Below are 14,574 nucleotides of genomic sequence, written 5' to 3'. Positions count from 1 at the left end.
GTGGACAAATTGCCAGTACAAAATAAATTTGATGGTTCAAAGTAAGAAGGCATTAAGCAAACTTTAATCAAAAATGGCATGCTGCAAGATATTTGTGTGTTTGTTTGTGTGTGTGTGTGTGTGTGTGTGTGTGTGTGTGTGTGTGTGTGTGTGTGTGTGTGTGTGTGTGTATGTGTGTGCCGTGTGTATTTAGATATCTGCAGTAGCTTTAAGGCAAATTTGGATGGGAGAACAGCAAAACTGCCGTAAACGTCTGTTCCATATGTTGCAACAGATGCTCAAGCGGCAAAATCTCAACCAAATGCCTGGCGGTTTTTACACTGTGAAGGCGTTTTTTTTTTCTCTTTTGCTGTTTTGCAAACTCTGCCTTATGCCTTGCTCCCTCCGATTAATTACAATATTTAGATCGGAAGTTGCCTGAAATAAACTTTCTCTTTGCATGTGAACATTTATGTTAAAACCTACTCTATTTTTTCGCAAATATGTCTGAGGAACACATGCAAACACCCTCTTCTGTTTGAAGGATCCTTTCCAATTAACAACGCTGGAATACGAACTGAAACGACCAAAACACAGACATATGTGTTTACAGAGTACCAACCGCATAATACATTCAGGATATATTAGACTTGATCTCTCTCCCCAACTACACATTAATACCAACAGACAACTAGAAGTAAACACAGATTAAAACACTCAATTTGGTTTGTACGATTCCTTCCAATTAACAATGTTGGAATACAAACTGAAACTACCAAAAGAGTACTCTTGTCAAAACACTAACATATGTGTCTACATATACCAGCCACAAGATATAATAGACTATATCGCTCACTCCGCCCCCCACCACTACATATTAATTATAACATCTAGAAAAAGAGGTATCATCATCTCTACATGCTATTAGTTCATCTCTTCGGATAATCTGTAGGGAACGAGGATAGGACAAAACAAAGTAAAAAATGACATGCGGTAATGACACAAAAATATTGTTATATTATTTTTATTTCTAAACTGAAGACCTATCTTTCATTTCAGCTACGAATCAACACCGGAGTGTCATGTGGGGAGTTGTGTGGCCCCAGTGGAAACTTTTGAATTACTGATCCAATATAATTTGGTGGTCTCCACTTTTCACAAAATGATGAAAAATGATGAGGCTATATACGAAACCCATTAGTTCAAACCATTGGTCATAAAACATTTTCAGGCATGAGAATTAATTCCAAACATTTAACTTTAGAAAGATCCAAACTCTTTATTTTGGAGAATGATCATAAAGCTCCCAAGGATTTGAAACTGACCCGTCTTCAATGAAAGAGGTCATCAAAGCAATGACAGTAACAGTCTGCCGCAATGAAGCAATTATCCATGGCACGGTGTCTCGGGCCTACTGGGAATCCTGTTATGATCGCGTCTGCACCTCCTGACTAAATCTCACCCCCCACTTGGGCTGAATCAGCTCTCGTGGGAGAGGGACATTAGGAAGCCTTCCTCTGGGCATCGATGTTCTGCTGCAGCCTCTCCCATTGCCGCATATCTCTTTTTCCTCCAACTCCCATGACAAAGATTGCAAAGCTCACCCACCCCCTTGAAGTGAGGAAGGACGGATGCAGAGACAGACGGGCTTGGCTCATTCAATGATAATCTGTGCACCTTACCAAAAATCAACAACAACAACTACAATGTCATAGAGGAAAGTTCAAATATGTATATACAGTATATATTACTTTTTAAATTCTAGTCACATGAGATAGGGAAACATGAGGCGCTCTACATCTAGATAGGCAGACAATGGCATTCTTATAAATGGAAATATATATAATACTTTAGGGAGAGATATACAAGATGGCCAGATGACCTGCCTGCTTCTTATCACCTCCTTGTCTGAGGGAAGATCCAGACGCGAACAGGCGTGGATCTCCCAGTGGCATTTCCCACAAGTGGAGTAGCTGCCCCAGAATGCATTCAGCAGGGAAATGATGCCTTCTCATATCATGTCCTCACAGCTTGACAAAGCCTCTTCTGTCGAAGAGCCATCATCAGTTTTTTTAAGGAATGGTCTCTTTGTTGTGCTAACTTTGTTTGTGGCTCTTTAAAGCTGTGGGCAGACGAGGATGAATGGAAGGAGCCACAGACATCCAAGGACTGAGGAGTGGGAGGATGTGTGAAGTGTGATGCAATGAAGTGAAGGACAACAACAAAAAAAGCCCTCGCTCTCTGCCTGCTATGGCTGCAGTAAAACAAACAGGAAAAAGCGCCATTAGTTTGGCTGTTGTGTCGGTTATTATATCGTTTTTTTTTCCTTCTCCAATTTCGAAGAATTGATTTTTCCTGGGGATTTTCCTCCATCTAAAACTAAACTGGCCATTTTGGAGCCCCTCATTTAAATTAGCCACTTGTGGGTCTTTGACTTTGCGGTGCCGGCCACCTAATTCCTTTCCCAGGCAATAGTGAGTTTGTGCCCACGTCCCTATGAGCCCCATCAGACCCTGGATGGGCAAACTAATGTGGCCATCTAGGTTAAAGATGATTGGTTTGGTTATAACAAGACCCCTCTTGCTGCAGAGCACCAATGCTAATGAAAGGGCCTGATCTTTGGTCATTTAAATTGATGTGTTTATACCGTTTCCAGTTGGCATAAATAGTTAACACCAATTGATTTTTCATTTTCTTGTTGTTTCTTGTTCTTGTTCCTTTGCTTGTCTGATTTCACAGACAGCAGAACGTCAAACCCAAAACTAAGCATATGCCATGAAATTAGAATGTTTCTTTGAAAGGGGTGCGTTATTACATATTTACTATACAATCATTGGCAGATGCTTTTACAGTGAATTCTTGTATTTGTCATCAAGGACCAGGTAAACGGTTAGGCATCTTGCTCAAGGATACCTACAGGTAGGTTTTTGTACATTGAGGATCTAACTGGTACCAGTTGATCGGGGGTCAACAATTGTAGCCAACATGTTATCCAGTGATGAACTGAAGCACCCAAACCCATATCTGCACAGACTATGGTCCTTTGAAGGTTTAACAATAATTAATTCTTGTCTAAAATGTAAACAAATGTTCAGATGACACTTGTAAAAATAGACACATTGGCCCTATAACACGGTTGCATTACAATGTTGTGCGATTCAATTATTAAGTCTTAACATGATGCAATAAACATTCTTAATATAAGGCATTTTTCCTGGAGCTTTAGTCCAGAGGAAGCAGCACTCCTACAGGGAAGAAAAGGGATTTCTGGGGGGACAGACGAGTATATCAAGTATATCTGTTCATCTATCAAACGCATTCCCCCGATAAAGTATCAAACAGTGAACCGCTACCCTTGCCATAATGATCAGAACCAGGACAGGAAACATCTGTTAAGACTGCAACGATCCTGCTGTTTGGGAAGACATGCTTTTTGCTGCGCTTTTAAAACCCAACATTGTGCATGTGTTTGCTTTTTAAAAGTGCAGTCACATCATGCTGGTAGTTTTGCATCAAGTTGAGTTTGATATCGGCTTCAAATTGTCTATAATTTATATATTCACACTGCTACAGCTGTCTGTTTTCTGTAATGAGCCAAATATTTATTGCATGTTTTGGTTCACATACTGACATTAAGGAAACATTGTTTGCTAAGTAATTTGCTTACCAGATTAAATTGTATTTTTATATTTGCATTCATCAAGTGCATGTTGCCCTTTGTGTTTCATAAACATGTAAACACGTAATATTTGTAGGATGAACTCGAAGTAATTAACTGGAAGTTATTGATTAAATGTCATTCAATTGGAATCAACCAACATTCATGTTTTAGACATAATGTATATGGTGGGGAATAAGTCTACACAACAGCACTAGGGGAGGGGTAAAGAGCAGGGGGTGGACTAAAGGAGGTCAGTGTGACTCAAATCATTAATAAAATAACTATAAAAGTAGGAGGACATCCTCCTTGTCACCCCGCTCAATACCCACAGGCACTGCAGTATTCATTTGATCGGATCGTACAAAACGAGAAACACCATCTCTATGTGTAGCTTCTCTAATTTCATATTGAGCTCATCATGTTATGCTATGGATTACAGTGGCAGGCTATGGGGATTGGGTTTGATTTTATTACCAACTGATTCATGCGTTGGTATTTTTATATACATTATATACAATTACTATATTACAGGCTAGCATTGTCAATGGTAAACGCCTGTGTCCTGCGAGTGCATCTGTGTTGACTCATTGTTAGAGACCCGCTTGTGGTGGTGTTGCTGTGTGGATGGCTGCTTCAAGTAGACAGAGATAGATGGACTCCTGCACTTCACTCTCTGATTAGTGTTTGTCAACACGTCAATTGATTGTTCCCTCGGCACCGTCGCTACTTCTTCTTCGTCCTCTTCTTGGATTCGGCGGGGCTGTCAGTGCCCTCCCCCGCTGGAGACTAAAGGGGTGGGAAGGCACCGTCGGGAATGACCCTTGCTCGAGTCTACACCCACTCCATCTGAAGGAACATTGTACGAGCCTTAGGGGCCCGGTCTCTACTGAGCAGTATGCTCAGAGGTTGTTGTTTGTTTTTAGAACTTGCATGAGACGTCTTGTCTTTAATCATGTTTTGCTGCTTTAATTTCACCCTGTCTCCTTAAAAGAAAATGATGGGGTGTCAGCAAATTCTTTCTCCATATAACGACGGTACCTGTATATTAATAAGGGTAGCACAGAGTGACATGTTAATCATTGAACAGAAACCATGCGGCCGGGTCAAAAGCATTGCTTATTTTTTTTCTCTATACGATGCACAATTTGTTACACAAATAAAGTTAATTTCAACCCGGGGCAATTTGCAAGCTCTATAGTTTTCTATTAGAGTAAAATAATTAGTTGTCTGCTTGGCCTAATGGTGGGTAATAAAGCCCATTGACATTTTGCAGACTTTGCGGAATGCAGCTTGGCTTTATTATGGCTAGACTGAAACCTAGCAGTAATTAACCAAGCTCTACTAATCACACTCACTGTTGTGTAGTAAACTGGCACAGCACATATGAGTAAAATAAAGGCAGTGCGCAAAACTTGCTCATTGGCAAAAACGTCTCCCTTCTTGTTCTTAATTATAAATGAACAGTGCACTTTTTGAACTGCCCTACAGCTGAGGCTTTGAAGACTGGCAGGACCCTTGTAAAGGTGGAATAAAGTCATAGTAGAGGGGGTGGAATTATTTTTTATTAGCTTGGACTCAGGGTCATTGTGGCAGGGGAGTCAGACCCTCGTAAACCCTAGATTTGACCGTGTTTTTGCGGTGTTCAAGGGGCTCACCTTGGAGTACATGGCTCCACTCAGGACCAGGCCGTTGCGGATCCAGATGATGGAGGCGGCGGGCTTGGCGTTATCCGCGTGGCAGGTGAGGTTGAGGTGGTCGCCCGCCCGCAGGCTCACCACCGGGGAACCCACGATCACCGGGTCATCGGGGGGAACTGCAGGGAAGGGAAAGGAGAGGAGGGTGGGGTTGAGTTTGCGACTGCTTGCTCAGCGGAGAGGTAGGAGTACACATTGGTTCTGTCTGGTTTTGATAAGCTGTTCGAGAAAAAAAGGTTGCGGTAGTATTTTTTGGGGGGGATTTCAAATTGGGATGCAATTGGAGCGTGTGCTCAAATGTGAACCCTTTACTGTTTTAATCAGCTGCCAATCAATGTCTGTGTAATTTTTCCTCTTGCAAACCAACACTTTTGGACTCCAAATAATAATAATGTCACACACCCACTGAAATACCCAACCCTAGGTGGGAATATTAAAAATATTTTTTTGTCCTCCTTGACATAACTTTGTCCGAAAGAACACAACCTTTTAAATTTAACATTCTTGATATTCTCTGAAGTCTATAGTCCGAGAGATAACAACTTCAGAAAATAAAGTCTGTGGCTGTTGTTGGTTGGATTTGAGCAGGGAAACAAAGTGCGACCGAACCGAAGTGACATCAACTTGAGCTAGTGATACACCTAATTAAATCAGCACAAGAAAATAGACATGGAAAGGCTCTCCCTTTGGACCAGGGATGGTGTCTGTGCTACCTGTGAACATGATCGAAAAGGTGTTTCTTACTATATAGGTGTTTTTTCATCATTCATCTTAACTTTTCTCCCATCATTATAATTACCAATATCACCATTTCTCAAGGGTTTATGGGAGTCTTTTCTCTCTGGGGGGGGACATGCCATGGACATAAATAGAACAAATGTTATACTTGAGTGCTCTAAGAAAAATCCTTGATGTTGATCATAATCCAACTGAAAATCTGAAGGATGTCAGGATTTCACATTTCCAGTCTTGCGCATGCAGATTGTCTGTGTCTTTTTTTGTTCAAAACAATGCATAATGCTACAGCCCCACTTAAGAGGTGCATTGAGAAGATGGAAAAAAAGACAGACGGACGGATGGATAGAGATAGGATAGACTTATAGATAGGACAGACACAAAGACAGACAAACAGACAGATAGCGAGTTAGCTAAGGTAGATATAGGGATAGCGATAGATAGTATAGATAGATAGATAGGAGATATGGACAGACAGACAGACAGATATACAGGTAGATAGACAGATATACCGACAGACAGACTGACAGCGATACAGATTGATCGATTTTGCCGTAGTTTAATCCACTCATAGAGTGGTTGCAATAGTGTGTTTTAAAAAAAGCAGTGTCCCAACGTGATATTGTAAGAAATATCTATTGTCAGAAATATATTTATTTATATGTTCAAGGACATAGAGTTTGTGTGTGTGTCAGTGTGTGTTTGTGGGTGAACGTATGTGTGTGAATGCTTGTGTATTCCACCAACAACGGCTCATTCTGGGAAAAAGCCAAACAAAAGCATTCTGTCTACGATGGAGCACGTAACAGTCAATGTTCTATATCGCCGTGCCCTTAGAAACATTAGTCATCCCTACAGCGACACTGATAGGTCACATTGTGAAGAAGAGTGCAGTGCAAACCCCTTCCTATTCATGACCAACGGATGAGTAGCAGTGTGACAAGTTACAAGCTAGCCTCGCCAATTCGCCAAGGCCTGAGAATATGAAGCTTGCAAACACTTACAATGCAATGCCAGGGGGTGAATTTATGAGTTTAAGAAGATAAATTGTGTTTCAATGCTATTTAAAAAATTATAAAAACAACACCTGGCGCTAAACGCCTGATATCAAAGGTTTGCTACCCCTGGAATAAAAAGGAAATCAGTGGATTATTAGAAAATAAGACCACTATCATAGTCAGTCTCTAAAGGCTAAATGCACTGACTACCATACATTATAATCCATCAAATTCCTTTCCTTGGCTTGAGCCTTGCATTTAGTGACATCTGTCCTTACAGCCCTCACAGTACACCCCCAGTATCTCTGATGAACCAGAATCGATAAACGTTTCAACAGATTCCTTCCACAGGTGAGCAATTACGTGGAGAGCGTGGGGAGGGAAGACGTTTGTGATTGCAGACGCCTGGCCCCTTTTCTTGTCCACCTCAGACACCGAGGAGGTCATTGGTGCACAGCCAGTGCAAGGGGCCGATTAAACAGCAATAAGAATAATAAGCACACAACAACCGACCGAAAAGACAAGTTGGAATGACACGAGCGCCAGAAGCAGTTGTTGAGGTGGCTGCAAGGCACTGATTACATTCTTGTGCGAAAGTGGATCTAATCACACTGAATTTTATTCAAACTTGAGTGAATTATTGATTGAGCACTCAGCTCATTAGCTTGCAGATCTGGGGCAGGCCTAAATCAAACGCAACACGCAGCTGGCACATCCTTAGTGCTTGGAAGGAAGACAAGGAAGAGGGTGGGAGGGTGGGTGGGGAAGAAAGGAGAAGTGAGGGGGGAGGGAGGGACGGTACAGAGTTCAAGACCGTACTCGGCCTCTTTTTCCTCAGAGAACGTCGATGCTTGGTCGGCGCTAGGCGTTGTATGAAGCCTCCAAAAGCCAAAGCTAAAGTGTAGAGTGCTTGCGGAAAGTGCATTCACTTTCATTTCATTGTAAATCCATCAGCGCTTTCACGCCACAGGCGGCGCTGAGGCGCATTGCAGGGCACTGTCTTTTCCCCACACAGGGTCTATTTATTACATCTTCGGATAGTATTTTTAATGCAGCATTTGGTTCAGCTGATCAATTTAAATCGCCTAGATGAGTGAGCATGCGCTGAATTGAATTTGCCTTCCGTGTGAAGACAAGGCAGAAAGGAAGTTTGGCTTCAGTTTGCGCTCTAAGCTCGTGCTTTGGTGTGTGGAGGACTCGAGGAGCCATTGGAGGACTATGTGCACTAGTTTCCCTCTACAACACAGCCTTTCACACTCTGCTCACTCTGCTTGCTTGGAGGATATTTCCCTTCCTCAACCAGCTTTTCCATTACAGCACAATGTTTCTCTAGCTTTTGTATTTTTGTGGTGATGCCTGCCTATTGCAGTACATTCGGCTCAGGAACCCAGACAACATTACAGAGCAGTAAAGTAAGCAATGTGGACCTTGGGACTCGTAACCAGGTACCTCCTGGCTGGAGGTTGAACGTCCTAAGCACTACATTATCATGTGTTGTGTGGAGGAAGCCACAGCGTAATATATTTCTAGTTCTGTTTCCAGCTAAATGTTTACGAAAGGCTGAAATGCTAATTACTAACTTGTTTCTGATGACTGGGATTGTGACCTGGTTTGTGCAGTTCTCCGCGTTGACAAACCATGTCATGAAAAAGAGTCCTGGTAATCGTTGCCGAGCAACAGAACCCAGACAACAGTGCGTATCAAGTGCTCACGTGGGGAGGGGGGAGAGGAGAAAGTTTTTTAGAGACAAACTGCAACTCGCAAGTCATAATTGTCGGTGCAGGTGTACGCCAGCTGCACCTGCATATTTCACACAGCCAGCGTAGATGAAACGCGTTCCCGTTCCACCGTTAAAGCATTATGTCTCTGTTGACGCCTCAACTCGTTCACCTTAAGCAAACATAGACTTCTTTGTCCAGGGACGCTTTTGACACGTTTCTTACTCCTCCATTTGTTTTCATGGATGCACAATATCATAAGTATACATACAATCAGGGGTTAAAAAAACCCCTCTCTTCCTAATGTGGCCTACTGGTGTTCAGGAGGTATGGAAGCAGCAGAGAGTTCATCAGAGCTCCCTCCCTTCAATCAGTCACTCAGCCTGACGGGAGCCACACCGGGAAGCTGCATTTAGTGACCATCTTCGTTTCACACGATGGCAGGCTAGCAATCCAAACTACAAAAAGAAAAGACAGAGATCATAGAAACCTTCCCTTGCCTTTCATATCTCGCTTTCCCGCTCGCTGTCTTTTTCCTTCATCTGTCTCTCCGCCTCACTCCCAGGTGTGGTACCCCAGCTATACAGAGACATAATGTTAGTGCTGTGTCGGAAGTCTTGCTAAATGTCCTATAGTGGTGTTGCACAGAGATGCTATGCACGGCCTCCAACAGATGTGTATGGGACTCATTAGAGGAACAGTTATTACCCAGAAGAGATGATCTACCCCCGGCAAAGGGAAAATGCAATGCACTAAACAAGAGACAAGATGTCACAGAAGATTCCCAGGCAAGCACTTATGGTGTGATTAAGAGGGCCAGCTGACTCAAATCACTTGTGTTTTATGTCCAAAATTATGGGTGGATTGAGGAGGTTGCTGGTTAAAGGGTGCAACGGTAAATCGCCGCTAAATACTTTCTAGACTTTAAGCCGGGTGTGTTTCTTTTTTCCAACCAACACAAAGATTGTTTTTGAAATATAGTATGAAAAATGTATATCTTCATTATCTGTAGTTGTTTTGTGTTCACAGCTCACACAATTCTATTTAAAAGTATCTATTTTTTGGTTCTTGTGTCATTGAAGATGATCAGGAAATAACAATGTATATAGCAGCATATAGAAAAATGTAATCTAAAATTACAAGATTGCAGATTATAATTCTGCATTGTCATATCACAATAATTCATATACATATACTGAAATTATATTTTTCAGCATTCATTTATGTTCCTAAACATTTGTGTCTGTAACATTTGTAACATTATAAACACTACAGTTGTTGTTGCGTTGGTAGGAATTGACGTGTCAGTGTGACAACACTGTACTTGGTTTAACGTTCAGTATGTAAGCCTCATTGTTGGCCTACTTTTGGTGGAATTGATTCAAGGAATTTATTTAATTTAAAGATTTGGTGTACTGCAGGAAAAATGCACCCCCATGTCATTAGCAATGGAAATGGAAACATTTATCTGTGCCAGGTTACATAATAAAAGTTTATCCAGAGAGTAATTCAAGAAGTTTCAAAAGTTTGAGTATTCAAACAAAGTATGTGACAAATATGGCCTTGTTTAATAAAAACATGAGATTTAGATTTTGTCCAACTCAAATTGTGGGTTTTAAGGTTGGAATGGCTCTTGCTCATTATAAGAACAAAGACAGTGTCTGAAATGTAAATTGTGGCGAAAGAAGGGAGGTAGTCACTCTCACTGTGAGGAAAAATAGGTTAATAGGGATATGTTATGGAACACATTAAAAAGTAATTACACTCTGGGGCCTTGAATAGGTTCTGCAGAAGGGTTTTTACTATAAAGGAAGAACTTTTCTAACAAAGACAGATGACAAAAAGTCTGCAACCAAACTATGAAAAGTTGAATTCAGTTTTTCTATTCTCTCTTCCTTATAAAGAATGGATTGCCCCCTAAAACTGTGGCTCACATTATCTCAAGTCTATTTTCTCAGGCATTTCGTTGGAACTCAATCAATGTTGCCCTGTATCATAGATGCCACTGCAAGGCAAACAGGCAAATAGTCATGCATATCTTTCATAACAATCTTATATTTCCCCAAACTAAACTTTAAAAAAAGGGTTACCCATGGGCCTTTTATGAGACCATAAAAACATCATGAAAACATTAATTAATATCTCTTTCAGAAATCATAAATATATCAACTTTGTACACCAGAACATATTAAAACAGAGATTACTCTTGCACTAATGATTATAGTTTAGAGCAGTAATCTTAGAAGGAGATCTATCTGGTTCACTTTCAGCTTGAATGGTGTAACGCTGTAAATAAACCATGCCGCACTCAATGTTTGTTTGCTGAGGGACCTTTTTTTTAGAATGCCACATGCTGCTTGTGAGAGAGAGGGGTCGTTTTAAGAAGCGGTTTTCAGAAGTTATTCCAAGGATAGGAGGAGGTTGAGAACCTACTTGCGTGTAGGCAACACCACGCCTAAGCCCGATCACACCCAAGCACACACTGATCTCCATGTTATCTACTCCACTTAGTAATGTTAACAAGGACACCAGACAGAGGGTGTTGCCAGCTGCCATCCTATAATGGCATCCCTGAAAAAACCTAATGCCCTCTGACTCATTTCATAGGACTCACGTCCCGCCCCCAATCAGCGATGGTGTTTGACCGCTGTGACAGAAGGATAGCAAGGGGATGTGGATTCCCTGGCAACCCTGTCACTGGGCTGAAAAACATTCCTAGTTACAGTCACTTGCTGTGTATTTCAAAGGAGAGCATCATGGCCTAATTGTTCCAAATAGGCAATTTAAAACGGCTGGTCAATAGATTCCTCATGAGGCCAGCTAATGACAAATTGCAACCTGCGTTCGAAGTAGTGAAGAACGTTCAAAAACTGATTGGTGGAGGCTGGAAAAAAACATAGGGTTTGACTGCTGTCGAAATTAGTCTTATTTTAGTTAGTGAAAAGGTTGCATAGATAACTATCTTGACAGTCATATAAACGATTTTGGGTTCACTGCCCCTTTAATAATTATCGTGGGGTGTTGAGGGGTGAGCTGTCACCATCGAACGCCCTTCAGCTCCTCTCCATCCCTGTGTGCTGAGAACGTCTCACTCTTTAGTTACAGAGTTTGAATTCAAAAGGCCCCTTTGGGCTCACAGAAAAAAGACGCACACAACCCAATTCATTTTGAGAAGGGTAGATAATCGTCACAGAGATACAGAGGAACCAGGGGAGAGGTGGGACCTGTGTGGTATGACTCTCTGATTGTGTTGAGAACACCAGAGAGAATAAAAGGTAGGGAGGGAGGGAGGAAATGTTTTAATTTGCACAGTGCATTTAGCCTCAGTAATTAATAAGCTAAATTAGCAACAGGGAACTCAAAGTCTTTAACATCTTCGCATTCTCAAATAAGCAATGGTTTCCACTCCAGATGAAAGATTTTAGCCAACTTCATGAAACTTCTACCTTCCATTGTCGTTCCCCTGGTACACACTTTTGTTTAAACTTATTTTTTTCCCCCATTTGATTCACTGCGAAACAGGATGTACCTTGCCCCTAGCAGCGTTGGAGATAAACGGGACAAGTCATTTCCCTGGCTGGGGCCCAAGGGCCCTCATCAGTCAACTGCTGCAGATACAAGAGGGAAACATTTCATCACACCTTTAATTGTTTTAATCAATGTTTAGAATGTGCTGAGTGAGATTCCCACCAGAGAACCCCATCCAAAAGGAAGTGGAAAAGAAACCCGCCGTTATTAAAACCTACCCCTGTGAACAGATGACAGATTCCAAGCAATTAAGAAATTCTCATTCAGACACATCAGTTAGACGCTTTTCTTTGTTTAATTTGCTGGAATTTGATTGAGTCGTATTTACCAACGCTAACTTTATGACGGGGAGAATACTTGATTGCAAATTATTTTCCATAAAACTATCACACTTTGAATGGGTCTTGCTTTACACCGTTTTATAGCTGCAATTCAGAATCAATGGAGAGTTTTATGAAAATGGCTAGAAAGATGAACATAGGGAGATCCGCGAAGCCTCCGCCCTCCCCCGGCCGACCCCAGGACCCCAACGTCTGTGAACATGACACACGTCTTGTACACTCCATATGGTGTGTCATTAAGCCCTGACTGACATGTCTCATTAGAAAATCACACGATAAAACCGCCTGCAGGAACAATGCCTGTTGCCTCTGAAATGTAGTACTGTGAAATATGTTTATTTATTTAGTTGTCAATTTATTTATCTTTCTACAATATTTTGGGGGGGGATTTGGGGTCTTACTTCTACCATATTTCCGTTAAAAACTAAAATCTTCACAGTCAAAAGAAGAATGACATCAATAGATCTAAATGACCCCAGTACTGATGCAACGGGAGCCAACTTGTGATGTCAAGCAGGTCAGATGTATTTGTCACAGCTATTGGCACGTCGAGATCCGACCACCCCCCCCAATCCAGACGCCCCCTCACTCCTCATTGTGTCTGATTGATTGCATGAAACTCAGGTTGATAAGAGCCAAAGTGGAAGCTAATCCGGTGACAGTTTGAGCGGCACGCAAGAATGGAGGGGATGGGAAGGGAGATGGGGGGAGGGGTTGGGTAGCTATATGGTGCCCCTCATTCCCTCCTCTGTCTGTAAAAGCCTCTTCTTGTTCCTGTTTCAAGGAAACCCTAACAGTAAAGCAATGCATTTCGGATAAAAAAAGTGAGGTGGTGGGTTACACAGTGGTAATCCCTGTCCAGATATCCCCTTAGATATGCAGTTCTAAAAAGTCGTAGGACACAATGTAAATAGACTCATCTCATTAATAAAGGAGGACTGGTGTTGATGAGGGATGTCAGAGTTAAGCTTGTGTTGCACGGTATTTGTCCAAAATATTACAATCAAGACAGTAAGGTAATTTGACAGGTATTTGCATGTGACTCACTTGCCTTTTTTGTTTTTCTGTAAACAACACAACCTCCCAATCGTTATTGAAAGTCATTTTCTTCCTGAACGGCGAGTGCAGCAATCAGTGCCATTACATGTCCTGATTGGTTGAATCCAACAATTTAACACAACTCTGCCATTCAATAGCAGAGTGCAAAGACACTAAATCAACTCAAATGTTGAAATCAAATACCCTGAAATATATACATTTATATATATATACATATATATATAAAACTTCACATATATATAAGACCTCACATACTCCACATGTGCTATTCTAATGCTATGATGTGTAAACCCAATGCACACAGAACGTCCTAATGTGTTTCACAACAGAACTCTTGGGCAATACACACTACAATCACCACAGGGGCCCACTGCTATTTTGATGGTCTGAGTTGAAGGACCACAGCAAGCACAATTACCCACTTGTCTGTCTGCGATGGCCACATAATAAAGCTATTCCCCAGTTGGAGGTTAGTGCTAAGACGAAGCCTTGAGGCAGCTGGGTTTAAAAAAATAAATAAATGGTGGGAGGACAATCCTTGGCTCTCTCTATCAGGTGGTTCCTCGATTGACAAATTAAAACCATATTTCATTTTTATCATTATATTAATAATAAAGGTATAATAAAATAAGGGGAGGACATTCCTTGGCCCTCTCCTTCAGATGATTCATCCATTGACAGAGTAAAAAGCATATATTTTTTTCTTAGGTATAGCGGAAAAAATGAATACAACTACCAATTGACAAAAAAAACTCACTAAAACCTCACAAAAATCAATTTGAGCTACTTAAATGTGCGAACATCACAGCTTCCAGGGTTAAGTGGGCTGAAATTCTTGGAATTGTGTTTTTCCTGTTGTGT

The 14,574-nt window shown here is 41.4% G+C and overlaps 1 protein-coding gene across 1 annotated transcript in view; it reads right to left on the bottom strand.

Annotated features, from left to right (window-relative positions):
- LOC130385798 (kin of IRRE-like protein 3) overlaps positions 1 to 14,574 on the bottom strand; it is a 158,517-nt gene that overhangs the window by 40,802 nt on the left and 103,141 nt on the right. The window contains exon 4 of the mRNA XM_056594494.1: positions 5,296 to 5,453. Coding sequence (XP_056450469.1) covers positions 5,296 to 5,453 — 158 coding nt within the window. The remainder of the gene's footprint in view (positions 1 to 5,295; positions 5,454 to 14,574) is intronic.

Source organism: Gadus chalcogrammus, chromosome 7, assembly GCF_026213295.1.
Source record: "Gadus chalcogrammus isolate NIFS_2021 chromosome 7, NIFS_Gcha_1.0, whole genome shotgun sequence".
Lineage (NCBI taxonomy): Eukaryota > Metazoa > Chordata > Actinopteri > Gadiformes > Gadidae > Gadus > Gadus chalcogrammus.
The sequence above is the reverse complement of the archived record's forward strand: the minus strand, read 5'-3'. Positions and strand labels throughout refer to the sequence as shown.